Raw genomic sequence first — 27017 nt, forward strand, 5'->3', positions numbered from 1 at the left:
TTACAGGCACTCGCCATCAATCATGCATCTCAGCTGCAGAGGATCTGTGCAATCAAAATAAGGGCTTGCACAAACAGAAGCAAGGGCAGAAATTCCTGTCCTAGAGCATTTACAGATGAAAACCACTTTTTTTTAAATTATAATTATTACAAAAAAAAGTATTGTGGGATAGATTCAAAAAATCAGAAGCTGTATAACAGTCTATTAGAATTGTGTAGCACAGGTGCCCTTGGGAACTGTTTGGATCTGGATTCACATGTTGCAACTCAGGCCTGGCTTTCTCATTAATCAAAAAGCACAACTCATGTAATGGGTTGGACCTGAAAAGAACTGAGCTAACACTGCAAAGCTCTTGAAGAATTCAAGCTGAAGATGTTACTGGTCAAGCGTGTCGGGGCTATAATGCATGCTAGTTACCAAAATTCTGGAGTTTTAGGATTTGCTCTGATGTTTATCAAAAACATGTTTTTTTGTGTGGAAGCTGGAGGCATTGATATTCTCTATTCGTATTGAGTAATTATGTCTTTTTATTTCAAAGGTTCTTGTGCCAAAGGATCCTCTGCTAATGGGTAAGATGGTAGAAGTGAATATTTATGAAGCTGGGAAACATTTTATGAAGGGGCAACTAGTGTCAGATGCCAGAGTTTACACTGCATCCATCACCAAGCCTTTGGCAAAAGGAGAAGTTTCTGGTTTAACAGAGGTGAGTAAAAGACATTTTCTGCCTTTCTACGCTGGTAAAGAGCAGCTGTTGAAGCGTAATGATTCCATGCTATGTATCTGTTATCGTTTTATAGTTCCTCATTTATACATGCACAAAGCTTTAATCTTTCCTGACAGATTAAATCTGACTTTGAATGATATTTTTGCTGATGCCCATAGCTTCACTTTGCTGAGTATAAAGGCAATAATACACTTGGGTTTTGTTCCAAGGTGCAAGATGAGCAAAGAACTTATTAGAATTGAAAAGATTTAACATCAGTGATTATACAATTCGACGTATTTCAGTGCGAGTTTAGCAGAGGGATTAATTGGTTTCTTTTGTTTTACAAAGCCCTTTTAAAAATACATGTATTGATTACATGTCTGTTGAAACAGTTCAAAACTGGATTCAGAGACTCAAAAGTAATTGACAGGTAGGGGTACAGAATATTTAAAATATATTTTGGAGAAAGATCAATATCTGATTTAGTCATGTAAAGTAAATGAAACTCTTTAAAAAAGAGACCTGATCCTTATTTTACACCTCAGTAGATACGGCTGTTAGCCAAGTATTCTCATATATTTCATGGAGCTCTAGCTGTAAAAACTGATGGAGTGTGAAATGAAAATGTGTATCACATTTCTAAGCACCATTTGATGTCCTTTCTCCAGCACTGTTGTTAGGATCTCCAAAAATATGTAGCAATAGTTTAGCACATGGAAGAAGGATAATTGGCAGTTTATCAGCCACCTTGCTGCTTTTACAGTAAATTGTTGACAGGTATTGAAGTATATGTGCGTTCTTGTTAAAGTTCTAAGTAGTCATCTCTAAGATAAATAATCAATGCATACCTCAGGTGACTGGTGTTAACCTAAGCTCTTGGTCTCTTGAATAAGCCTGGCTATGGAAACGTAGAGCAACAATAATGCACTTACTGTAATGCGTTTGGCAGATCATGAAACTTAAAGCACAAGCGCATTGCTAAACCTTTGAGTACTGTCTGTGAGTATGTGAATATCAGCCTGATAAGGGTGTGCAAGAGGAAAAAACAGCCAAAACAGTCCAATTATCTGGTTGGACTATGTAGCTATTTAAAAACAGCTGGTTTTTTCATCAGAACACTTTTTAAAATAATCTGCTGGAACAGAACCAACCCAGTCATTAAACTGAGTACACACTGCCAGAAGCTTGTACCATGGGAACAAGCACACAGACTGTTGACTTAAATTTTCTATGTTCAAATGAGACATAAAACTATTAAAATCAAGGGTACTGACAATTTCCATAAGAACTTGTTGAGATGTACAGATTTGCTCCTGCCCTTTGAGTAGGAATGAACAAGGACCTGGAATACTCAAGTAGATGGCTACAGCAAGCAAATACTTTTGTGGCTGCCAGTACTTCTTCAGAGGAGTATCCTATTTACATTTGGTCCACTGGACATGTTAGAAACTTTGGCTTTCTGAAAAACTAGAATCTCAATACTTCAGTAAATGGGACATCTTTAATGTGTGGAAGCTACAGCTGAAAGCTTTTAATCATGTTTTCCAATATATAATACATAGAACATGAACTGAAACTGTCGGAAATTCCTCCTGACAAATCATATGTAAGTGGCAAGTCAGAAACTTTCTTTAAGTTCCTAGGAAAAAAAGTCAGTTTATCACAGAAGTCTCTGTGGGTCAAAGATATTCCTTATGTTGTTCTTTGGGGTTGGACTGCTGAGAAACATTGCTTCTTAGGTGTGCTCAAGACATGGAATTATAACCTCAGATGCTTTCGAATGAGATAAAAGGGGGAACATATGTCATATGATCCTTTATATAGCTTGTTATGTGCACAGACGGCAGGTTTGGGGAGAGAAGGAGACAACTCAGATTGTATGTATTCAGATACACTCTCAAAAGCAGCCAAAGATCTTGAATCTTCAGCAACATCCTAAGTGTCTCCACAAAGTTTTCCAAAGGGCAGCATGCAGAACTAAAAACTTGGATTGCTTTTCTGTCAAACTATATATGGAGAGAAGGAAGAGTTACCTAAAGTAGGTTATAAAAGCAAAGAATGAAAACGTGTGTGGCCCTTTCACTTTCTCCTTCCCACTGCACGTACACGTGAGCAAGAATTAGAGCCTGCTTTACATTCCCAGGTCTGAAAGGATGGGTAGCCAGGTGGTACTTTTAAAACCAGGCATGTTTCTGTTGCTCAGCATGGCTGTCCTCTGGGCAGAAGCGATTTTAGGCAGAAGCCAACATCCTGTATCCGGTGTGTTGTCTGAAGTGCCAAGGAAGTTCTTGTAGACCTCTGGTCTCAACCTGTCAGTGGTATCGCTTCCTCTCAACTCCTTTACTGTTTACTAGTCCATGAGGAGAGCTAGTTCAGAGAAGTACATGAATTTAAATGTAGATTGAGGTAACCTAGATCAAAAGAATGTGATAATGGGCTGTACTGCAGTAAAACACTCAGATGCTTCAGTCCATTCCCACTCAACAAAGCACTGGGGTTGCAGTGCACACCTTATAATTATGTTGCACAGCTAATATGATGAAGAGAGACAGATTGCTGAGTCAAGGCTGTAATGTGGCTGTAGACAATCTGCGGCAGTTAAAAAGGTGCTATTCCTGTAGTGTATCCCAGGCATCACTTGCTATCATTAACAATATTTTCATTAGCTTGCATAAAACAGAGTAAAAGATGTTTCAAAATTTATCATAGCTGTACTTTAATGAGGAAGGTCCACAGAAAGAGTGAAAGCTTTTAGAACTGTACAGTGTTTACACAGTGTTTAAAAAATTAAATTAAGCTAAAAAAATAAAGTTAGGAAAACTGAGAACACAGTAATGTGAACATTAACATGAACCTATCAAAGCAAGCCACACACTCATCCTAAGAAACTGGGTGTTTCTGTAAATGCTGTGATGAGGAATACCTACAATACCTTTCTCATCTGCTGCATGCCTCTCAATTTTTTCTGATGAGGTCAGAGGGAGCACAACAAGCAACGTGGTGAGTCTGAAGAATCAATTACAGGCCTCTTTTTTCACCCTTTCAACATCATGACTGGGGTGCCAAGCTGGTCCAAAGAAATACAAGAAGTAGATCAGCAACTGGAATCAAAAGATTTGACTGGAAAAGAGAGGATGCAAAATGTCACACAGAGGTTCCGTAAAATATTCACCTGCTGTATATATCTGCCAAATAGGTAGAGAAATACTGAATAACTAAATTCAAGTTTTCTCTAGCATATACTTTTATCATACTTTCTCAGTGTATGAAAAGTATACATAATAGGTATGTCCCTTAATGTATTAATGATGTAGAATGTCTTGACAATAATTATAGTCTCTGAGGAAAAAAGACTCTTAACTAAGTAGATGGATTTAGAGTAAGACCTTGGCATTTAATAACATTAGGCTCTGTGGCAGAAGTTTGGAGTAGGAAGGACAGAGGAGTGTTGGAGTCAGTGGCTCAAGTTAAAAAGCTGTCCAAGCAGTCAGGGAGGACATACTAAATATGAAAATGAACAGATGTTTGCCAGGACACTTTTTTTTCCTTTAGCATGAATTTGTCGTAACAGCCACTTGAAAGGGAATGATGTGTCCAAGTTGCACAGTTTTACAAGAGGGCTATTATGGGGAGCAAGTACATTTGGATATACCAATTAACTCAGAAATTTAAATCTACTATAGATTTATTGGGGTTTAAAATGTAAAGCTGTTTATTCAGTAATAGAACAATGTTTAGAGGTTATATAGCAGAGAGGATATACAGGTGAAAGCTGAAATCAATAAAGCATAAGCACAGGTGTAAAGACTTTTTTGGATTTGGTTCTAGTGAACCTAACATAGGATATATGTGGACTGATAATTAAAAAGTTGCAGTAACATTAAAAATGATCATTCAGACAAAGCAAGCATATCATGTGTTACTAACTTCAGTTACAAATAACAGCAAATAAATATTTCAGATCTTTGACCCAGAATTAGTTCTACTAAGTTTCACAGGATATAAATCCAAGATGTAAGTACTGCAGGTGTGATATCCTCTCATTGAGGCAGGCTCGTAGATGACAAAGCATTAAGAATGTACTTCAGCATTTTGAGGTTCAGTAAAGCAATTTAGCATTTCTCCTATGTTCTTAAGTGCTCTGGTGAACTAGTCTCTAAGATTTGGAGATGGGTTCTCAATGGGCATAGTACTGATTACATTGTCACTGGATGTTAAGCATTTTTGAAAAGTCAGCAGTGTGCGTCAATAGTCTGAATGTAATTTAATTTCAAGATAACATTTTAGTGAGTTTGATTTTATTAGTTATATGTGGCCATGTTTAAGAATCTTGACAGTTTCTCAGCAGCATAAAGGAAAACACCTAATAAATGCATCCTGTTTAGAGTCAAATATTTGTCTAAAATTTATCATTGAAAACAAACAAACAAAAATCTGCAAGATTCTCTTGTCAGAAATGGAAATAAAGTATGTTATATCTTCTGTACTGCAAAAATAATCCTACTTGTTTACATATGTTCTGTGACTAGAGCAAAAAAAAAACCCCAAAATATTACAAGCTGAGAAATATATGAAGAACAGACCAAAGGACTGATGGATAAAAATAAAAGGCTGGCTACCTGCCAGAGCTGTAATGCATTGCCAAAGTCAAAGCCTATCAGTCTGAGGGCCTTCAGTAGGAAATTTTAATCAGTGAGAAAATTAAGGCAAGAAAAAAATTAATTTTAACAGGCTATTTAATTATCTAGTCATTATTGGTTTATGTTTGTAATTCCTGTTTCCGTAGTGCTTCTGTGACTGACTTTCTTTTCAAACAAATGCAGGCACCTCTTTTGGTTGCCTGTCTTCCATTGGTGCACGTGATAACATTCACCGTGTCTAACATTTTCACTGCAAATGACTCCTCCTGGCAGCCTCCATTTTGCACTATCTCCTTTTGTGAGTCTGGGATCTTGGTGCTCATCTCTGTGGCTCTCCCAGACCACAGTAATATCCACAGTCAGCCCATTAAGCTAATAGCTGTTCAAGTGCTTGGGATCTTCAAAGGAAATGAGGAGGTAGCCGCTGCTTTTCAGTTAGCAAGCAACTGCCTGGTCACTCCACTTGTTCCTTTGTTTCTCCATCTTTCCTTCATCTTTTGCAGTAAGTTATTGTATCATTGTACTTCTGGATTTTGCTGAAGAAGATGTGTGATTCTGGTCTCCCAGTTAGCCACAAAGTATTTTCTAGTTACATAGCCCTTTTTTTTTTCTGATGTTAGGAAATGGGAAAATGCATATATCAAGTACTTCTTTAGAGCCAGCTAGTGAGAAGAATCAACAAAGCATAGCTTAAAGGGAACTCTCTGATCTCAGGTAGAAAGGGTGCTTCACTTGCAGGCAAAATAAAATGGAGAGGAGGGGGGGAAGTGTCTTCTGCTGGAACAGAAATGAAAGACATCATGGCAGAACTGAGATCTCTGTGTTGCAAACTTCAAGGACTTGGAAGGAAATGCAGAAGATGTGTTTAAACTGAAGTAATTATTAAGCACAGTTTTTACATATGCTGGAGTTTCAAAGTGGTGGAAAACTTGGTTCCTGAGCAGGAACTAGAGATTAGAGATTTAGGGAAAAGAGAGAATGAGGAAGCAAATTTTGGATCAGAAAATGGCGTACAGATGTAAAGAGAGGAATCTTTAATAAAATTACAGAAATCATAGAAAGTATGAGAAATGCTAATAAAAGATAGAATTTCCAAAGAATAAAGTAAAATAAAATACAACTTTTACTGCTCTTGGAAGGCTGCTTTGCAAAGGCATCTTTGCATCACAGTGTCCAAGAAGGGACAATTTGAGAAAAATATGGGGAAATTTCTATTTAAAAGAAGTATACAGACAAAAAAAAAAAAAAAAAGAAAAAAAGAAAATCTTTTCTGTGTAAAATAGTTTTCAGGTACTACTGCATGAAAATAAGGTGCACTATTCGTTGCACTTGAATTGTGTGCTCTAGCATATATAGAAACACCTTTTATTAGCTCAGTTGCTCTCCCTCTTTCTCTGAACCATCTGATTATAGTGCAAGGCACATAAATAGTTACTGCTTTTGCATGTATTAATCTGTTTTATTTAATGTCCTTTTGATGTTCCCTGCTGGTTGTAAATAGAGGTCATAAAAGATGATGTTAAATTTTTCCTAATTAATCTATTTTTCTTACATTTTGTTCAGTGATTTCACTAAGGTCACTATAAAGTTAACAAAAGAAAATACAAATTTCCTTTCTAAGAGTGGAGCTCAGTGCCAACCATGGATGTTTTTAAGGACGACCTTCAAAAGTCTCATTTTTACTTGAAAAACAACAAAAATTTATAATGTAATGTTCCTAAAGTGCTGATTTTCATGATCTACACATTATCTGCACACCATGCTGGCTTTGTTTATTTGGGGATTTGTGTTGATTTGAGTTTTTCTTCTGCTTGAAAGCCCAACATTTCTCATCTTAGAATCTGAAATTAAGGATGGATTCTTTCCTATGGGCAGAATAGATTTTTCTTTCTGGGTTTAGATAAGCAATGGATTGGATTGCCTGTAGTGATTGGGGAATTTTAATCAGTGCTGATCTTCAGCAACATGCTTAGCAAATATCTGTGATAAACACTTGATGTAGATCCGCCGCCTTGGGTCATGGGTAGGGGCTAGGTGACCTCTTAAGTTTGTTTCCAGCCTTATCTTCTGTAATTCTGTGAACATTTTAATTTAGCCAGAAGTCATTTTGGCTGACTGGAATAGAAGGTAGTTCATTGATCCAAAACATTTCTCTTCCCCACTTAGAGGGCTAAATACATAGACATGATTTAAGGCAGCAAAACCAAGAGCCAGCATAAAACCTTCACCCAGTAGTTTTATCCTGAAGTCTTTAATTTAATGGGCATGCAGTGCAGAATGGGTGGGTGGGTTCTGCTCTGTCTTGCCACAGGAGCAAATCAGAAATGTGTAGCCATGGTAATTTTAACTGCTCCCTGTAATATTTAGGAGTTCCGTTTAAAATATTTATTTTCTTTTCAATCAAAGCTTTAACAGACAGACTTCTTGGAAAGAGTCAAAAGACACTTGTTTTTAGTAATGCTTTATTATTTAATGTCCCAGGTTATAAATTCACTGAGTTTTACTTGGCTTTCAAGTAGGGAAAAAAAAAAAAGCAGTAGCCACAAGTTTTGTGGTTTTCTGTTGTTTTGGAGGTAATTTATTTTTAACTCATTATGCCAACATAAGTCATTAAAGGTTTGACTTTTTTACCTCTTCAGTGGAATTTAATACAAGTTAAAAGATATGTTATATCTTTTCTTGTAGTATTTAGTCATGCCTCTCCTTTTTATTACTACTCTTCAGATCACCAGAATGCTCACACAGATGGTACTGCTCTCTTCGTTGCTTCCCTTTGTCTCCATTCCCTGCAAGCAAGCACACAGTCATAGGCATGAGATATTTATGTCTTTGATGGCTGATTTTTTTACCTGTTCCTCATCTGTCAGAGATGTAATCACAGGATGTCAGGGGTTGGAAGGGACCCAAAGAGATCATCGAGTCCAAACCCATCCCACCCCTGCCATTCTACATGAATACTGAAGTGGGACAGCATGAAAAAGGCATTTGAAGATCATGAGAGGAAATTGAGATTTAGAAGGGCAAGAGAGCTGTCTCCATTACCAAATGGAAGGTCTGTAGGAGATTTGATGTTATACAAAGTATTGGAATGTTGAACTTCTGTCTCTTAGAAATGTAGTTGTTGCAAGTCAACTCATACTGTAAGCACTAGAGCTATGGTAGAACAGAGTCCTAAACAACCTAATTTTTCACACCGAGAAGTTCAATAAAAATTGGCTTGAGTATACCTGTGAGCCATTACTGCCTTATGATAGTGATCCTGATGTACTCTTGTATTGTAGATAGGACTTGCATAGAAAGGATATTATTGTAATGATGGGTTGTTTCTGGTTGTTTTCTAGGCTTTCTTAGACTTCTGTACTATCTCCTTTCTTCTTCTAGACAAGGTGATAGTTAATTTTCATCTTCAGAAATCTATCCTAGTTTTCTGCTTCTGCCAACACTTTGTACAAAGCCTTGTATACATACTAGGATAGTGGGTAACTACCACTGCCTCTCTGTAAGAGAAAAGAAACAGAAAAGGCTAACTTCTCACAAGGTAACCACAAATATATTTGTCCCTGTTCTAAAACTGAAATGCTTTAAATGTTATGAGGAAACGCTGAGAGAACTGGGTCTCCCTTGTTTAGTTTTGAGATTGTTTGGAGTTCATTAACTTTGAGATTGTTTTGAAGGCAAATTAAAATTACAGTCATGAGACTAGGCCATTTTTAATTTGAAACTCTTTTAAAAGTATAGCTCATTTCAAAGGAATTAGCAAAGCATGTTAAAGGCAAATTAGAGTGTTCTGTATCCTTTAATATGTTCCAAAGTTTTTATCAGATTCTCAGTGGAATAATGGCTTGTAGTAGTCTAAAAATCATCCATGTTGATTCTCTTTATGATGAGAATTTACTAATATATGAATTTGCAAATAACTTTTTTTTTCTGACAAATCTATTTAGTGTTGAACTGATCCAGCAATATTAGGATTAACTGTCATAGCAGAATGCCAAGATCCATTCATATTCATGGCTTCCCACTCAGATTTTGATAATACTTGGATATAGTAATTTACATTTGTGTTTTTAATATATTTGTCAGTTACATTAGATCAGAGACATTTTGTGGTGTCAAGGGTAATAAGGTAAAGAAAAACAGGAAAAGGCTTTTCAATAGGAGGAAACAAATGCTTAAAGCTTTCATGAGTATTAAATTTTTTGTATGGGGATGTCTACATATTGAAATTCAACAGCAAATTTACAGTGGTTGTATCTTTAACTGAAATTAGATTACAGTTGAGTAATAAGGATGAGCTTCTGTTTGGTGGCTACATTGGAGAAATCATGTCTATAAACAGCCAAATACCATGCTTCACTGAGGTGGATGTGAAACTCAGAGCCTTGAATTTAGTCCACTACGGATGTACTTGTAATTGCACTAAGATACCAAAGACTTATTGTGACTGTGCTGAATATACTAGAATGACTGGATCCTTGAAGATAGTCCAGAGAAAGTTGTAGTGTGTAAGCAAGCTTAGTAAACTTATGCTTCTTGAAAGGCTGCATACAGTAACTTTGTGTTTATACAGGCTGTATTCCATATCAGGTTTAACAATCACTCTAGATCCTTTGTCATGTAAGCAGATCAAATGATCATGCCATTAGCCATTAAAGCATGTTGTTGCAGGTTTACTGGACCAAACAACAACAGAAATAAACCCTTGCCCTCCTACCACAGTCTCTCCCCCAATCTAAGGCTGTTTTAAGGAGTCCTCTTAAACTGCAAGAGGAGTAATTGCTTTAAAAGTTCGTGTTCTACCTCTAAGAAATTTGGCTCATTGCCTACTTAATACATTGAAGGTTTTCATGAGACCTGACTCTTAAATTTATTTAACTTTAGGCTCAGTTCTTATTTGTAACAAGTTCCAAAGCAAGCTGTTCCTGTGGGTTTTATCAAACGCCATCAAGTTAAAGAAACATTTAGAAAAGCAACAAATTATTTAAGCACTTCATTAAAGCTGTTCAAAGACAGCTTTACCTGTGGTTAGCATACAATACACCAACCTTGATAACCTTCCCCCGACTATTTCCCATTGTGTATTTAAATGACTTAAAGGATTCTCTCACCCCTCATTTGTTATCTCAGATGTTAGAACCTTTCTTAAACGTGCAGAAAGATTTTCTACTAACTTATTCCAATGTCAGGCCAAGTCACTCATGCTAGCTAAAATCCAGAAAGTAGAACTGGGCTTGATGTAATTGTCTGATGCAGCACTGGCAAGGAGCAATGTTATACTGAAAGATACAATCAGTAGACCGTGAGAGGTTGTGGTAATGTGATATCATTAATGTAGGTAGCCCAAATCCCCTATACAGCCCCACTGAAGTAAAATTAGCACTCCATCTGTTTGACTGGTCTTTAGTTGTTATGCATTTCTTTTTCATCAGAACAAAGCTTGTTCATCATTTTCAGTGAGAGTCCCCTGTAAGTAGATTCACAAGTATGCATCAGAAACAGCTCGTGTTTTGAGGTTCTGAAAGAGTGAGAAGGTTTCAAGCACGGTTTGCCTGTGTTTGAAACTCAAGCCGACAGGATGTTAAAATTTCATCATCTTTCATTTAGTTTCATTTCTTTCACTGGAGTCGAGACCACAACCCATTTTTGGAGTAATAATAAAATAATGATCTTGGAAAAAATAGGACATATTTCTTCCATCCTAAACACTGTGAAAAGCTGAGACTTTGGAGTTATGATGAGGAAGATGAATGTATACTTCATCAATGCTTTAGCCTTTAATCATTGAGGTCACAAGCAGTGGCATGAAGTTGCTTTTAATTTGGATATACTGATGTAAATTTGAAACCAAAGTTGTGCTACATGGCATTCTTAGCCATCAAGGTATGAAAAAAATGATATGAATTTTTCTCATGTAGTCTCCATTGTAGAGAAGGTCTGACAAACCACTTGTAAAACAAACACAAATTTAAAAATAATTCAGTGATAAACATTTCTTAAAGAGACGGTTGCATTTTTGGTTGTTTTTGGTGATGACAGTCACACAGAATAATTAAGGGCCTGGAGGCAGACTGTGTTTGACCTATGTAGCTCATCATTCCATAAGAAAATAGTTATTTCCTAGCTTCTGGCTTAATGTAAGTTGACAAATTCTATGATGAATGTTGATGTTGCTGTGCTATTAACGTTTTCTGTATAATACATTTCATTTTGCCTTTTTGTCTGGCCTTAGCAGTAAAAACACTGTTTTGTGAGATTCAGACTTGTAAACAAGGCCTCTTCACAAATTCATGAGGGTGCTTTTAATTATGCTGTGCAGAGATGGCCAGCCTCTGGACTGGGACAACCTGCCTCTCCAGACAGTATCCAATATTCTCTTTTCCAGTGGCTACCAGATAAGGTTTATACTTATTGGAGCCTATGTGATGTATGGAGAAGCAGAGCAATTAACTATTAATCACATGATGAATTTCTGTCTGGATGTGTGATTGGCAAGGCATGGTAACGTAAGGCTCATAGCAGACTCATGCACCTTCTCAAAAAGGATTGACTATCCACGTTATACAACATGAGATGGCTGTGTGATTGATAAACAGTGAAAAGAATGAATCTTGACTGGCTGGACAGCCAGATGTCAAATCCAAAATGAAAAGCAAACGTCACATGGAAATTAATGTTCTTTATCTGTAGCCTCAGTATAAGCATGGTGTCTCTGAAACAATATTATATGAGGAAATTATTCACTAGATGTTTTAATTTTCAAACTGATGGGTTCTTCTTCACAGCTGTATATATATGCATGTGTGTGTATATACAATATATGTGTGTGTGTGTTAAGATATATATATATATACACACACGTACACACACTGTGGCAGAACTTGAACAAATGCTCCATTTTGGATTGGGATGGCTTGGAAATTTTTGTGAAAATACTTTTGATGGAACGAAGATATGTAGGCAGTACATTTTAGCTCTTTTTGTCAAAACATCACATAGCTACAAAAACTACCTATGCATAATGTCAAGCAGATTGATTTCTGGTCCTCAAGAAAGGGTCTTGTAATCAGGATTAGAAGATTTTTTTAAATTTTTTTTTAAATCTCATGCTTGTTTTGACATGAATTCATATGTGACTGTAAGTCATTTCAGTCAGTCTGACTGTGCTTTATCTTATCCTTATGGAAACTATTTTGCAATTCTCACATACAGAATCTCTGATAAGTGCAGATAACATAATTATACAAAAAGGATGACTGTGAATATCCATTTCTGACACAGATAAACACAGATAGTTTTTTCAAAATACAAGAACTTTAATGTGGTAAAATAATGGAAATAGTGTTTAGAATGACAGGAATTCTTTTCCTCTTTCAGCTATTCAACATGTATCTCTATCCAAAGAAACATTAGTTAATTATTTTTCCAGTGAGGACTACTTAGAATTCTGTACCACAATCAGATTTTGTCAGAGAACCACAGGGGAAAGCCACATGAGTAGCTCTTAATAGCTGGAAAGGAATGAATTAGAGTTATACTTGGGAGAGTATCTTGTGTGATAAAAAACTGTTGTAGTGCTGTTAGGCTTTCACATGGAGACATAAAGCATTTTAAAATCCAAACTCATTAATTTGATAAAAACTAGATTAATCTCCCCCACAGTTACCATTCTGTGGGCTTACGTTTGTCACCCATGTAGACACCTAGTATATGATTGCCATTTTCAGGTTGTCTTCTGTTTTTTATTTGTTTATCTCAGATTTTCATAGAATCATAGAATGGTTTGGAATGGAAGGAACCTCTAAAGGTCATCCAGTCCAACCACCTCTGCAGTCAGCAGGGACATCCTCAACTAGATGAGGTTATCCAGAGCCCTGTCAAGCCTCACTTTGAATATCTCCAGGGATGGGGCCTCAACCACCTCCCTGAGCAACCCATTCCAGTGTTCCACCACTTTCATGATAAAGAACTTGTTCCTAACATCTGATTTAAATATACTCCTTTCTAGTTTGAAACCATTGCTCCTTGTCCTGTCACTACAAGCCTTTGTAAACAGTCTCTCCATCCTTCCTGTAGGCCCCCATCAGGTACCGGAAGGTCGCTATTAGGTCTCCCCAAAGCTTTCTCGTCTCCAGGCTTTCTTTTTCTGAAAGCAGTTTATTCTGGTATGATCTAATTTTATGGGTTTCAGAAAAGTGGGGGTGGGTGAAATTCCTTTCAAAGATTGGCAGTCTGTCCTAAGAGGCAGACCTTTACCTCACTTAGTAAAAAAGGGCCTATAAATAAAGATACGGTGTTTGATAGAACGTTTAAGTTAAGCTTAACATGGCAAATGTGAGAAGTAAAAGAGATACCTTTGCAACAGTTTACTATGTGAAATCATTCTCATATCCTATGCATTTCTACACAGTGGTAGTATCCAATCAGATGGAGCCCTCAGCTGTGAAAAGGCTGAGAGAAGTGGGAAGTGCAGAAACTTGGTAGCAAGCTAGGTTGTTGAAACACTGTTCCGCTTGCTACGCAGTACCACCTCCTTCCCTTTTCCTATTTATATTTTATCCAATTTTCATCTGATTTTGCATTTAATTTTGAAGTGCTATGAAGCAGACAGAGTCTTTTTACAAGAAAGCTGCATTCACAGGTAGGGCATGAGCAACTGAGTGGTCGAACTGACAAAGCCTGGTTTTCTATGCTCTTTGGTTCCTTCCCTGTTTCTACAGAAAAAAAAAAGCACAGCTTCCTCTCCACATCTTCCTTGTCATGTCTGACTGCTCTGTGGTCCAAAATGTGTTGGAGGTGGTTTATTCCACTATTGCATGTGATTTGGTGTTCAAGAAGCACAGATGGTCGGCAGGGTGATGGCAACAAACAGATTGTTGAGGCTGGGCTTTGGCCTTTCCCTCTATGGGAGCACTGATTTAGGCCTCTCCTTTTTTTCTACCACTCTTTGACATGAAGCTAGTGGATTGCTCTTCCATTGTTGAAATGAGTAGAATCAAAAGTTACGAGGATGGGCAGAGAGAATGAAATGGAGGCAAGGGCACCACTTGCTCATGAGTCAATTCCAGTGAATAGCTGTGTTCACCGAGATACAAAAGCAATGACAAAACACAAAAGAAATCTGTATTAAAATATTATGGGTTGTGTTCAACAGACTTTTCTAAGTAGAGAAAAGTGTAGCACTGCAATGACACTGAAGACCTATGTGATAACAAGAAGAAGCTAAGAATATTACGTGTGTAGTATTGAATGTGTGCGCAGGTTATTTGGGGTGTAAAGTGAAATACTTTGAACTAAGGAAATTCTAGAGTTTCAGTTCCTCTTTTTCATGTAAATGCCAAGTATATTACGTTTCAGTCTTTAATCAGTGCTTCTGCACTATTTTCACACACATACACAAATTTGTTTCCTTCTGTGCACAGAGCTGAGACTATTCATTTAATGAACTATTGTTGGGTATTTTTCCTTTGCATTGTTTATTGTCTAATAAACAGTGTTATTTGCTACATGCTTTTTAAACCTTACTCTCAAGGGAGTTACTAATTTATTTCTAACCTTTCCTATGACCCTGTAGCTAAGTTTTTGAACGCTTCAGAAACAGTAATGAGTTTAGATTTCCTCCTGAAATACAGCTTTTGTCTTCCCATTTCACAGACGAAAATGAGGCAGATGTTCAAAGTGTCTGCTGAAAGGTTAGTCTAGTGAACAAATTTGATCATGGTCAGGTTGAAATACGTGGAAGCAGATATTTACAGATGATTAAAATTTTGTAGGATGTGTTCAGGCAAATCGCAGTAGTGACTGTACAGCATTTAACAGAAACTAGCTCCAGGGCATGAAGTCTCAAATAAAAAGGGGAAAATAGTACTTCTTGGTTAATTCCAGAGGAACTAATCCTCTGGATGAGCTAATCCTAGGAATTATCCAATACAATCTGATAGAGTACACCATGTAAAACTTGAGTAGGAGAAGGCTGAGGTCCAGTGGATTCACTGGAGTCTTTCAGCTGAGGTACAAGTTGCCAGTATTTGAGCATGACAGAGTGCATGTTTGTGCTTATGCACTTCGGTCTTCTGCAAATACAGAAGTTGATTGTCTAGTCAGACCACCCTGGGAATGATACAAATGCTCTTCTAAGGGCAGATATTTGTTACAGCCTGTAGATTGGATACTTGCTGTTCTTTGATGTCTTAGAGTGCCAAGGCGCTATCATGATTATCTAGCATAAAACACACAGCAAGCCAGGAAAGGTTTTTCTAATGCAATCTCTATTGTGGAGATGGGCTGATGAATCGTTTGTAGAGGCTGCAGAGATTGTGTTAGAGCAGTTAGACTTGCTAATCAGAAAAAGTAACCATTGTTTGATGTTTCCATGAGAGAGTCCTCCATTAACTGCAGTTGAACTTGACTGAGTGTGAAATTAAAAAGGAGACTCTGATTTCAAGGCACTCCCTCAGGTGCTCCAAAGTATGCTAACTGGCACTGTGGGAGGCCTTCTAAAACAAGTAAGGATACTTAAAGGAAAGAGGCCACGACAATATGAAAATAAAACCTGAACCCACTGTATTAGCACTGAACCCACAAAGTTAGTCAAGATCAGTCACACTTTTATTAACTGTTAAATGTCAGCTTTGCAAGAAATGCTTCTTTTTGCCAAGGTCCAACTCCATCTGTGCTTAGTGAGCATCTGCAGTCCCAGGAACTGGAGGTGTTTAATACTGGGTAGAGAAGTCTGTGAAAATGAATGTAAGAGAAGTTGTCAGGAGACTACACATTAAGGTATTGCCTAGCTTTAAGAAAATGTATTTCAAACTTAAACTTGGCAGGGATAGAAGGTTTTTGAGGCTGGTGACAGCTAGGATATGAGACAGTAGTTGTAGAGACCTGGTTACTGGCTCATATTATGGTGTTGGATACACTTCCATCTTCTTTGTTTCTCTACCTGTACAATGAGGGAGGCATATAGATCCCACTGGTATCACTCCTAAGTATTAAAACTGCTCATTTTATGCCATGTTTATTATCCATGGTTGGAATGTAAGAAGGACCATATCCTTTATCTCTGTGATTGTTGTTTAATACAACATTGCTCTGCTTGAAACATTGCATTTGTGTAATGCTCAGTTGTGCAGGAATAAATGAAAACAGCATAATTTCATGTTTATGATATATTCTAGGATTAAGGAAAAGGCTTTAGCCAAGAATATGTACATCTATCAGTTTAATTCAGCTTTGCTCCACATGAGAGATCTTTAAAAGCTTTTCCTGATATTGAGAAAGAGTTTCCCTTGAGATGTTTCTTGGATATTTATCACAATGTTCTTTGCAAATAACAACAGCTAGAAAGGCTTTAGTATTTTATGCTTTCTACCATTTGGGAGTATAGAATTGCTCTTAAAGATGCTGTTGTAATATATACTCAGAGTTCATTTCCAAGTAAAAGTAATATTATTCATTTCAATGTTGATATCTGAATAACACTCAGTTATATTAGTGGTTCTTATGGCATGAACACTTATTTTCAGATCTAGCTATTCATTTTACTGAGGTACTCTTTCTGAGGGAAACCTTTTGTGTCCTTGCCTGTAGCTACTATTGACCTCCATACAATTGTCATTGTTATTTCAAGATTTAAAAGGAATGAAAAAAGGTGGTGGTCTCTGAAGGCTTGTGCTATTAAAAAAAAAAAAAGTATGTAGTATTTCATTTAATAATCTCATTTGTAGAACAGTCTTCGAATATTCACATACTACTAGCTCTTTTTTATTCTTTCATTATCCAACAAAACAAACTGGGAAAATGGTTGTATTGTAAACACAACCTTAAAATGCTTATTTTTAAAAACAAAACAAGACAAAAACAACAATGAAAAATCTCTATGATCCTTTAAAGATGTAGCAAGCTGGAATCCTGTAGAAGGATATCTACTAAGACAAGCTATGGTATGTACACTGAAAAGTGGTATCTACCACATCCTGTATTTCACTGTAATGTGTTTTCAAAGCCACAAAGCCTGTGCTGGTGATGTGTAGGAAACAGATTTGTTTGTTAGCCAACTAATTACCAGAGAAGTGCCCAGAGTAAGCACCTGCCATCTCCTTCATAAAATCATGCTATGCACAGGGAGATAAACAGTGACAGATCCCCATCCTGAATTTGTCCACATTGTGCTGTGCTAGGCTCATCCTTCCTGTCATGTTATTACTTGGACAACTTTGATTTTTGAATCACAAACTTTTTCCCCTTAAAAGATCTTTCAGCTCCCTTGTGGTTCCAAGTGCAGCCTGGAATGATGGCTTGCACATCACTTGTTCCTGACATGGTGATTGACACCCCACACACCTTATCATAAAAAAAAAAAAAAGACAGAAAAAAAAAATCTCAGAATATTGTTTCTGACCTTGAATGACAGCTCATTTCAGCGATGCAATATTTGTATACTGGGAGGATATTGAGTCGCTAAGTTTAATAGCAGCACAAAATACAAGCATGTGGAAAAAAAAACAGATCAGCTCCTGTGTAGAAGCATTTATAGGTAAATATAAAGAAACAGCTAAAACAAGTGAGTATAATGGAAAACAGTACTAGATTTTACACCATTTTGGAAGTGGTTTTGGCTTGTGTTTTCTTGGTTGTTTGTTTCGCTTCTTTTGGTTCTTTTATAAGTTGATCTTTTTGGTTGTTTCATTCCTCCTCCAAGTGTACATCAAAAAGAAGTAATTTATTAAGTACCAGTTACTCAGCCTTCTGTCTAGATTTTAACTGGATTATGAATTTGGAGGGCTCATTAATGAATAATTGTTGAAGACTGTTTGAGAGAGGAAAAAGAAGGAGATAGCGAAGGGCCTACCCTTAGGTAAGAATGTGAAAGAGAACAGAGAGATGTTTGCCAAGAAAAATACCAATGGAGCCTTACAGTAACAGTGAGAAGTTTGAGTACACTAACATACACAGAGAGAATTGATTTCTCTTATATTTTTGCATGGGAATATTAAAGTTCAAGATTAATGTTAATGGAGGAGGAGGAAGTTCCAGAGGTGGGTCCATGTGACATGGAGAGAAAGTCATTCCAAATTTGTGTTCTGTTGGCACCTCAGCCTTTGTTTATGAGGAGGAGACTGTAGGTGTAATTGAGGTGAGCTGTAGCTGAGTAATGGAAAAGGTGTTCTTTCTACACTGACCAAAGGAGTTAGACAGATCACAGGATCACAGGATGTTAGGGATTGGAAGGGACCTCTGGAGATCATCGAGTTCAACTCCCCTGCCAGAGCAGGACCATAGAATCTAGTGCAGGATGCATGGGAACAGATCCAGATGGGTCTTGTGAAAGTCTCCAGAGAAGGAGACTCCACAACCTATCTGGGCAGCCTGTTCCAGTGCTCTGTGACCCTTACAGTAAAGAAGTTCTTCCTCATGTTGAGGTGGAACTTCCTGTGCTGTAGTTTGTATCCATTTCCCCTTGTCCTAACACAGGGTGCAACTGAGAAGATACTGTCCCTTCCTTCTTGACACCCAGCCCTTGTATATTTATATACATCCCCTCTCAGTCTTTTCTCCAGACTAAAAAACCCCAGGTCTCTCAGCTTCTCCCCATAAGGCACATGCTTCAGTCCCTTAATCATCCTCATACCCCTCTGTTGGACTCTTTCAAGTAGATCTCCATCCCTCTTGAATTGAGAAGCCCAGAACTGGATGTGATATTCCTGGTGAGGTCTCACCAGGGCAGAGTAGAGGGGGAGGAGAACCTCCTTTGATCTGCTGGACACACTAAATGCACTCCAGGATACCACTGGCCCTCTTGGCCACAAGGGCACATTGCTGTCTCATGGATAACTTCTTGTCCACCAGGACTCCCAGATCCTTCTCCATGAGGCTGCTTTCCAGCATATCACCTCCCAGCCTGTACTGGTGCAGTTTATTATTCCTTCCCAGGTGTAGGACTCTGCACTTATCCTTGTTGAACCTCATTAGGTTCATCTTTGTCCAGCTCTCAAGTCTGTCCAGATCCTGCAAGTGTTGCTGGGAAAGAAGAATCTTCCGATTCTGTGAACTTGCTCTGCTGGCCAGGGTAGACTGTAGTTAAAGATGGTCTTCCTAAGGGATGACAAACCTGGAAGTAACTGTCGAATTTGATGCATCTCAGCTTAAGGTCAATCAGTCTCTATGTCCTTCCATTATTAAATGTGTTTTATTTTTGTATTTGGCCATGGCCCAGCTGTAAGGAGTATTGCTGACCTGATTTTACTGGTCATTTGTAGTGATCTTGATATTAATTAGGAACTGATACCTGGAACAAGTTCAGCATAACCACAGAGATGTTCAGGGGCTGGAGCACTTAGTCTGTGAGGAGATGCTGAGTGTCCAAGCCTAGAGAAGGGCTCCCTTCAGGAGACCCTAACAGAAGCCTCCCTATAGGGAGCTTATTGAGAAGACTGAGCCAAGTGCTTCCCAGCAGTACGTGTGGGAGGACAAAAGTCAGTGGCCATAAATTGAAGCAAGATTTTCAGACTGGATGTGAAAAGAAACATTTTCCCCATGAAAATGGCCAACCTCTGGAACAAAGGTCCAGGCAGGCTGTGCAGTCTCCACCCTAGACCATAATCTGACCTTCTTTAAACAGGAGGGTGGACCAGATGCACTCTGAGTTGTCCTAGGATCCTATGACAGACAGTAGGGCAATTTTAGTGTCTGCAGCTGTTTGCAAGATGGTTTGATTCTTTTCTTACTATGACTTCAGTGCTACTGATTTGATATTAGCAGATTAAACAACACTAATTATTGCTAAGCCTCTGACCATTTACTGAGATTAATAATAAATCTGTATTTGTCCTTTAGCTCAGTTCTGTCCCTTCACTTACGTATTAAAGCATACAGTCATACATCACACACACACACAGAAACACATGTGTGTATATATACACAAATTTAGAAGTGATATGAAATTCTTTGCAAAAGTGCCTGGCTGCTTTATTTATTTTTTCAAGGTTTCCCATTTCTGAAAATGAGTAAGTAAATTCCATGTGTGTTTGGAATCAGTGAATTCCTAGGAGTGGTGTACAGCTGATAACAACTGAAACAAGCATGCTTGTAGACAGTGTTTTCTCTTAACAACATAGCAGTGTGCATTCATTGGAATACATGGTAGCAGGGATGATTCTTCTAGGAATTCTGGTGTTAATTCCATTAGAAAAAATATTTCGTATGCCATTTATTTTCTGATTTAAGATCAGCATTCCACATTTGCAGAAGGCTGGTAGAATTCCATAAGCAGTAAATCAAAGGAGCTCTCTTAATACCTACAGAATTAAACGTGTCTTCCGGAACTATTCAATAAAATTGAATTTACATATTTTTTGGCTGTGTAATCTATGTGACCTTCAGTAACTGTTTGGTTTTTAAATTTGAAAAATGCCTCCAAAGTGTAATAGCCCAGAGTTTCAAATGGCGCAGTAGGATATGTAATGCATATTTTAACATATTTTCTTATAATTTGTCACACAGACTTGTTGTGCATGATTATATAAAAGTCCGTATTTTCAAACCCAGTAGTACAAATGTGTAAGATGTACTTGGTTGGGCTAAAAAATTCAGAAGTCTAATTTATCTTGAGATACGCTCAGTCAAGTAGTTTTTCACAGCAGTTAGCTAACACTTCAAGCTCTAACAGTGCCCCTGAGCCATAAAAGAAATTTGCATGTAAGAAATGTTTTGAATCTATTAAAACCTCAGCTCAGAGCTAAAGAGTTTCTCTCATGTCTTTGTTGACTAACAAGAAGTGAGATCTTACAAAAAGCTAGGCTGTGATCGACAGATGCCAAAGCTTAGGTTTTGATGTGATTATATATTGCTTTCATGCACAGCATTTTAAGTCTGGAACTGGAGCTTCATAAAGACAGCAATCAATGGATCTGTGCAAGAGTACATAAAATGTATTACTCCTGGCAGTCGTCAAGGCAGAATTATTCAAAAAATAATCTGAAATGCATTTGATCATACTCTAGATGGTTTAATAATTTATATTATACCTTATTAGCTAAGTCTTATGTTTACTTTGTGGCTGCCAAAACAAGATGAAAGGCCGCCTCCATGGAAATACAAGATGCTTAGCTCAAAGTATCTGTCTTTGCATTTCAGTTTGATAATCTCCCTTCCTTCTCTCATTTTGGTTAATAGTACATAGGTTTACATCTCAGCATACCTTTTCCTTCTTTGTGGTCTTTTTTAGTGAAAGCAGTGCTCCTTATTAACAAGAAGTCTACCAAATAGTTCATGGCCTATCAAAATTAAGCTGGTATAAACATTATTTCTGGGAACTTCATTTATGTTAGGTCTTGCAGGTGCAAAAGTGTGATTCCTAAGATCAGCTTAAGAAACTGTTTGACTCTGACTAGTGATTGTGTATAGTAAATATCACCAGTTGTATCAGTTCTGACTATTACAGAAATGCCTTGAAGGTTTCCTTGAGAAGCTAATGCACTGCAGATATTTTATCTAGAGGTACAAATCAGGGCCTTTAAGAATTAATACTTCTTTAAAGTGAGAGCACAGAGTGATCTGCTAATTCAACAAATGAGATCTTTGCCTCCACCCAGGTTTCTTACATCAAATGTGCATAAAAGAGCTCTAATAAACATGTTTTCTCTGTAGAGAACTCTCTTCCCCATTGAATATGAAAGATCTTTTCTTCAGGTAGGTATCTTGGAGAGTTCTTCAAGGCACAGTTTATGAAAAGCTTTAGGGAAAAGAACATATATAATAGCTACGATATGCTATATACCTTATCTGAAAACTAGTTCTTCAAATGGATCCTACAGAAGGACTTTTGCCCCGTCCTCAAAAAACAAATCAACCAACGAACCCAAAACCAACCAAACAAAAATAAGCATTCAAAAAGCCCCAAACAACCAAAAAAAACCCACAATGTTTTTCACTAGTACAGCTGGTAATACAATGCTTTTATGTTAGTAAGAACTGGTTATATTCTAAACAGGCACTTCACTGTTGTCCAGGCTGCAAAGAGGGCCACTTAGTCCTTAGCTCAGGCTTAAGAGAGTGAAGAGCATGATCAGCTTAGCAGAGCTCTTCCTCTTCACGCTGAGAGTTATGTGCTGTGTCTTACAGAGCTGCACGACAGACTCTTGGGGAGAGGCATCTACCTGCAGGTGTCTCCGAGAGATTATCCTGTTTTTAAAAGCTGTTGTACGAATTGCAGGGGGGACAAAAGACTGCCATTTTCTAAAGGAGCCTTTCAGCTGCAGGGAACCAGATGTACCCTTTTTATATCTTCTGTAACAATAATGACAGAAAATTTCAAGGAAGCCAGTGGTATTAGCCATCCATCAGTGTTGCAGGGCAGAATTTTAGAGCAAATTAAAGAAGGGTTCTTAGAAAACATGGATCAGATGAGCATATTAATTACTTTTCTTGAAAGAAAGTATTTGTCAGGATCATCTGAAGAGATACATTATCAAGTAGAAATGTAGTAGTGTTCTAAATGACAAACTGTTAAGAACGTCTTAAAGGGTCACTGTAGTTTGCAAATTGTAATCTTTTTTGTCCATATGAGAACAGTTTAATACATGAGAAAATTTCTAAAGGATTCTGGTTGGTAAGGTAACAAGAGTAGTAGTTCACGCCTGCATCTATTGCAAGAAGAACTCCTCATTTAAATTGTTTGACAATCTCTTATATTGTCTGAAATACTGTGAAAATTTGAAAGTTTTGATGCATTTTAAGAATTTAACTACCAATATAAATAGATGCAGAAACAGAAGGAAAACAAAAGTATAGTGAAATTGTGAGAATTGTACCTCCAACCCAGGTAAGTTTCCATATTAGTAAAACACTGTTAAGATAAAAATCTCGTCTGCAGAAAGAAAACAAAAAATGGGTTTAGTATATCAGTATCATCATCTACTTTATGAGAAATACAACAAAGTAAGGAAGAAAATGGACCTCACAACTTTCCATCGTGGCCTACTCAACTGAAATGCCACTGAGACAGATAAACATGGGACCAGTGGCGTTCCCCACCACCAGAAATTTGAAAACCCTGCCTAAAATCTCTGATTACATTCTCTCCTACTGCAGTATGCAGTACTGCCTAATGCATATGTGTTGCAATAGAAGTTTAAGAAAACAATGTGGCAATTAAGAAAAGAAAAGGAAAAAAAACACACACACACACCCCACAAAACCAAAACAGTATAGGTTCTTCATGATCAAAATTCTACCAACAAGATAAGACAATCTGGTTTTATGTTTGAAAACAGAAAAACTGTAGAACAGAAATGAAGTGCCAGTGAAATCACTGCTGAAAGCTACTGCACAGAAACATGAATGAGTGCATAAAGCACTAATATAGTTAACTGTTAGTAAAAGGGAAACTTTTTACAAGCTGCAACACGCATTTGGGGTGTTTTGTTGGCTATCTTTCATCTCATGGAGACAGGTAGGAACTGAACCTGAGCATGAAGAGGAACACAGAGGAGAGACCAAGTAATTTATGAGGTATTGGCTCTAGTCCTGTGCGACCAAATACTCAGCATTTTACTGCTAATCAAGTTGTGTAGAAATATTTAATAAGGAGTTAAGAGTCTGGTTGTGGTCAGCCATATTTTTAGTCATGAATTGGCAAAGAAGAAATCAGTCTTTGATTACACTGATGTTTTCACAGCCTTGTGTGTTCTTTTAAATCACCTTAGAGTTAGTGTAAACACACCAACGATACATGTAAAAACAGTGCATGACCATATATTATACATCTTACACTGGTAGAAATTGGTGAGACCTGCAAAGAAAAGAAAGGGTTTGTAAATGTCTAGAAAGAATGAATTTCCAGAGTTTTCATTCATCTGTTAGAAATCCTTAATACTGTATGGTTTCCAGTTTATTCTGCAAGGCAAAGGTTTATTAGCTTTGATTTTGGAGGATAAAATAGCCATGTCAGGTTACTAAAATTTCAGATGCCTTAAGAGTTGATTGTAATTAATAACAATATGAAGCAGTTTTGTCTTTTTTTTTTTATGAAACTAACATATTCTGCACAGTATAGACCGAAGTACTGGAGTCGTGTTGTTATTTTACCTTACAGTACACTACCTGCTTCCTGTTTACTTGGTTGATGGTTATCTGGGTGCAGTACAAATAAGTCATCCTCATTTCATAGTCTGCTTATTCAGTAGCCCTTTGCCTGTGTGAATTGTGATCTCAATCAACAATGCCTTAGATGTTAGAGCAGCACTTACACTAGGATATCATTTGACTCTTTGATGCTTACTTACCTAGGCAGTACTAATCATTATTTTCTTTCTGTAATAAAGGTGATTTCTGAAATGGAAAACAGGAGGCAGTTACAGACAGTTAAATTGTGCTGCCACACTTTCATAGGCAGACATCTTTCTTGGAGCTTTGATATTTGAGTTTGCCCAGACATGTTTGGTAAAGGAGGGAGTCAGGCATGTGGTGTCTGTGTTTTTCTGTGACCTCATTTCAGCTGTTTGGAAATACAAAATTATCCAGACAGGTACTTTCTGTGTCCCTGATTTGTTTTATATGAAATGTAAAGGGGAAGGTGGGGAAATTAAAAATTAATTAATCAAAAACCTTTTTTAACTGCACATTTTAAGTTAGTTAAAAATCTTGCTGAATTCCAGTTGAATTCCTAAGAGATCATTGAAATAGAGGGATGAAAAAATAAGGGATCAGAAATATTGACTCTTACAATGCAAGATCATTACACTTTAGTTTAATTACCTCTTCTGCCTCTTGTAAATGTCATCAGATTACAGTTTTAAGAGATGTTTTTACTATGGAGTATCTACAGAGCTAGAATGCTGAACTGAACAAGGTAGAAGGGTTTCTTATTCTTTCCCTGTGGATTTTCCACTGAAATAGTGACTCGACATCTGTAACTTGTGCTGCAGTTAAAAGTCCTCATACTCTGGGGAATCTTGTTGCTTGCTGTCAGTTTGAAAATGGTAATGGCAGGCACAGCAGGGACCTGGGATTCAATATGCTGAATGAGAAGGTGAGTGTTTTAGCACAGCTGCCTCCTGAGGGTCAAGGGAAAGGAAGAGCCCTGTGGGAGGATTTTCAAGCACCACTGAGCTAGCACACCAGGAGATGATGATTGACTTTAGAGGAGCCCTACTGTGCAAAGGATTCTTGGGTTGTAGTCCGCTCTATCACTGGTTAGAGATTTAATTTGAAGAAGCCAAAAATGGGAGACTACAGCAAAATAAATTAAAAAATCATCAGACAGTTCTCTTTGATGGTACTGAGATCTGGAGATTGGTGTCTGTTGCTAATAGCTTCTTTGATTTGGCAGTTAATTTCATTAAAAGATTAACTTTGTATGACATTTGTAATATTTCTGCATGAAACCTGATGATCTGATGATCATGCAGTGCAGGTTGAATTGCTGTTTGTCTTGAAAAGGGCTATTAATTTAAACTTCAGTATAAAGAGGAGATTTATTTGTATTTGGTGTGTGCAATCAGAAATACATAGCTGTGGCAGCTGGCCCCAAACCAGCACAATAGCACAGGTTGAATCTTACTATGTGCATTTCTTTACAGGAGTTCAGGCATGCACCACAGAATGGCACAAACTGGAAAGCAAACCCTTCTGCTGAGACCTCACTGGAAACACCACTCAGCTCATGGCTGACTTTGCAGCTTCCATGGCAACAAGAAGGGGATGGACTGAAGATACTGTCTGTCAGCCTGGTTCTACTTGCAGTGCTTGTTACGTTTTTCTATGGAGTAATGAAAACAGAGCTGTGAACTGGATGAGGCTTTTATGAAAGCAATAAAAGTGATGTTTAAAGTCTTCAGAGGAAACACTTTTACCATCAATTCTTTTTTTTTTTCTTTCTTTCTTTTTTTGTGTCTTTTTTTAAGAAAAAAGTGAAAAAGCTAGTATAATTTGAGTGATAATTTTCACTCTTCTACGCCTTTCATGTCATTCATAGGAGAAAATGTTGTAAGCTCTAGAGAGTCCTACCTTGCCAAAATTCTGCCTTGGTTGGTTGAACAGTGTGTTGCATTTTTCCTCTTTTTTCCAAGGTGATGCAAATGTTTGTATTGATTACTGTTTGAATAACTGCTGTAGCAGATACATGCATGCAGGAAACTCACAAAGTTTATAAGAAATCTTTCTGCTAAGTGATGTTGGTAATCTATGGACAGAGCATTTAAAGCTTTCTTAAAGAATTTGCTTAATGCAGTGTGATGGTTTGGTATGTGTCTTTCTATATTAGAATCAAACACTGATACATCATTGAAGTTTGTCATTTATTGCTATTTATTGTGCTGCCATATCTGAAAGAATATTTTTGCCTGCCACCTTGCCTCTCTCAGCTTCACAGTGAGTTACTAGGCTTTGTTAATACAACAGGAATTATTTTTTACATAGAAATAGTTTTAAAAGTATTTGGTTTTTATCACTGGATGAGAAGACGGAGTTTTGATGGTAGAGTGCTTTTAAAATATAGGTTCAATATAATCTCTATATTATAGTATATTGTATATACTATATTACAGTACAATGCTCAGAGAGCTACATGTGAATCTTTTATTAGCTGTGCATTGGAACATGCCATATGTAACAATATTGCTCTGTTAGTGGGAAGGTTACATTTTGAACACTGCAAATTTATAACTACTTTATTC

General features: G+C 37.3%; 1 protein-coding gene across 1 annotated transcript in view; it reads left to right on the forward strand.

Annotated features, from left to right (window-relative positions):
* Positions 1–26133, forward strand: part of CDKAL1 (CDK5 regulatory subunit associated protein 1 like 1) — a 415443-nt gene extending 389310 nt beyond the window's left edge. Inside the window, exons 13-14 of the mRNA XM_054381757.1 lie at positions 539–703; positions 25923–26133. Coding sequence (XP_054237732.1) covers positions 539–703; positions 25923–26129 — 372 coding nt within the window. The 3' untranslated portion in view covers positions 26130–26133. The remainder of the gene's footprint in view (positions 1–538; positions 704–25922) is intronic.
* Positions 26134–27017: the final 884 nt, after the last annotated feature.

This window comes from Indicator indicator, chromosome 6 (genome assembly GCF_027791375.1).
Source record: "Indicator indicator isolate 239-I01 chromosome 6, UM_Iind_1.1, whole genome shotgun sequence".
Classification (NCBI taxonomy): domain Eukaryota; kingdom Metazoa; phylum Chordata; class Aves; order Piciformes; family Indicatoridae; genus Indicator; species Indicator indicator.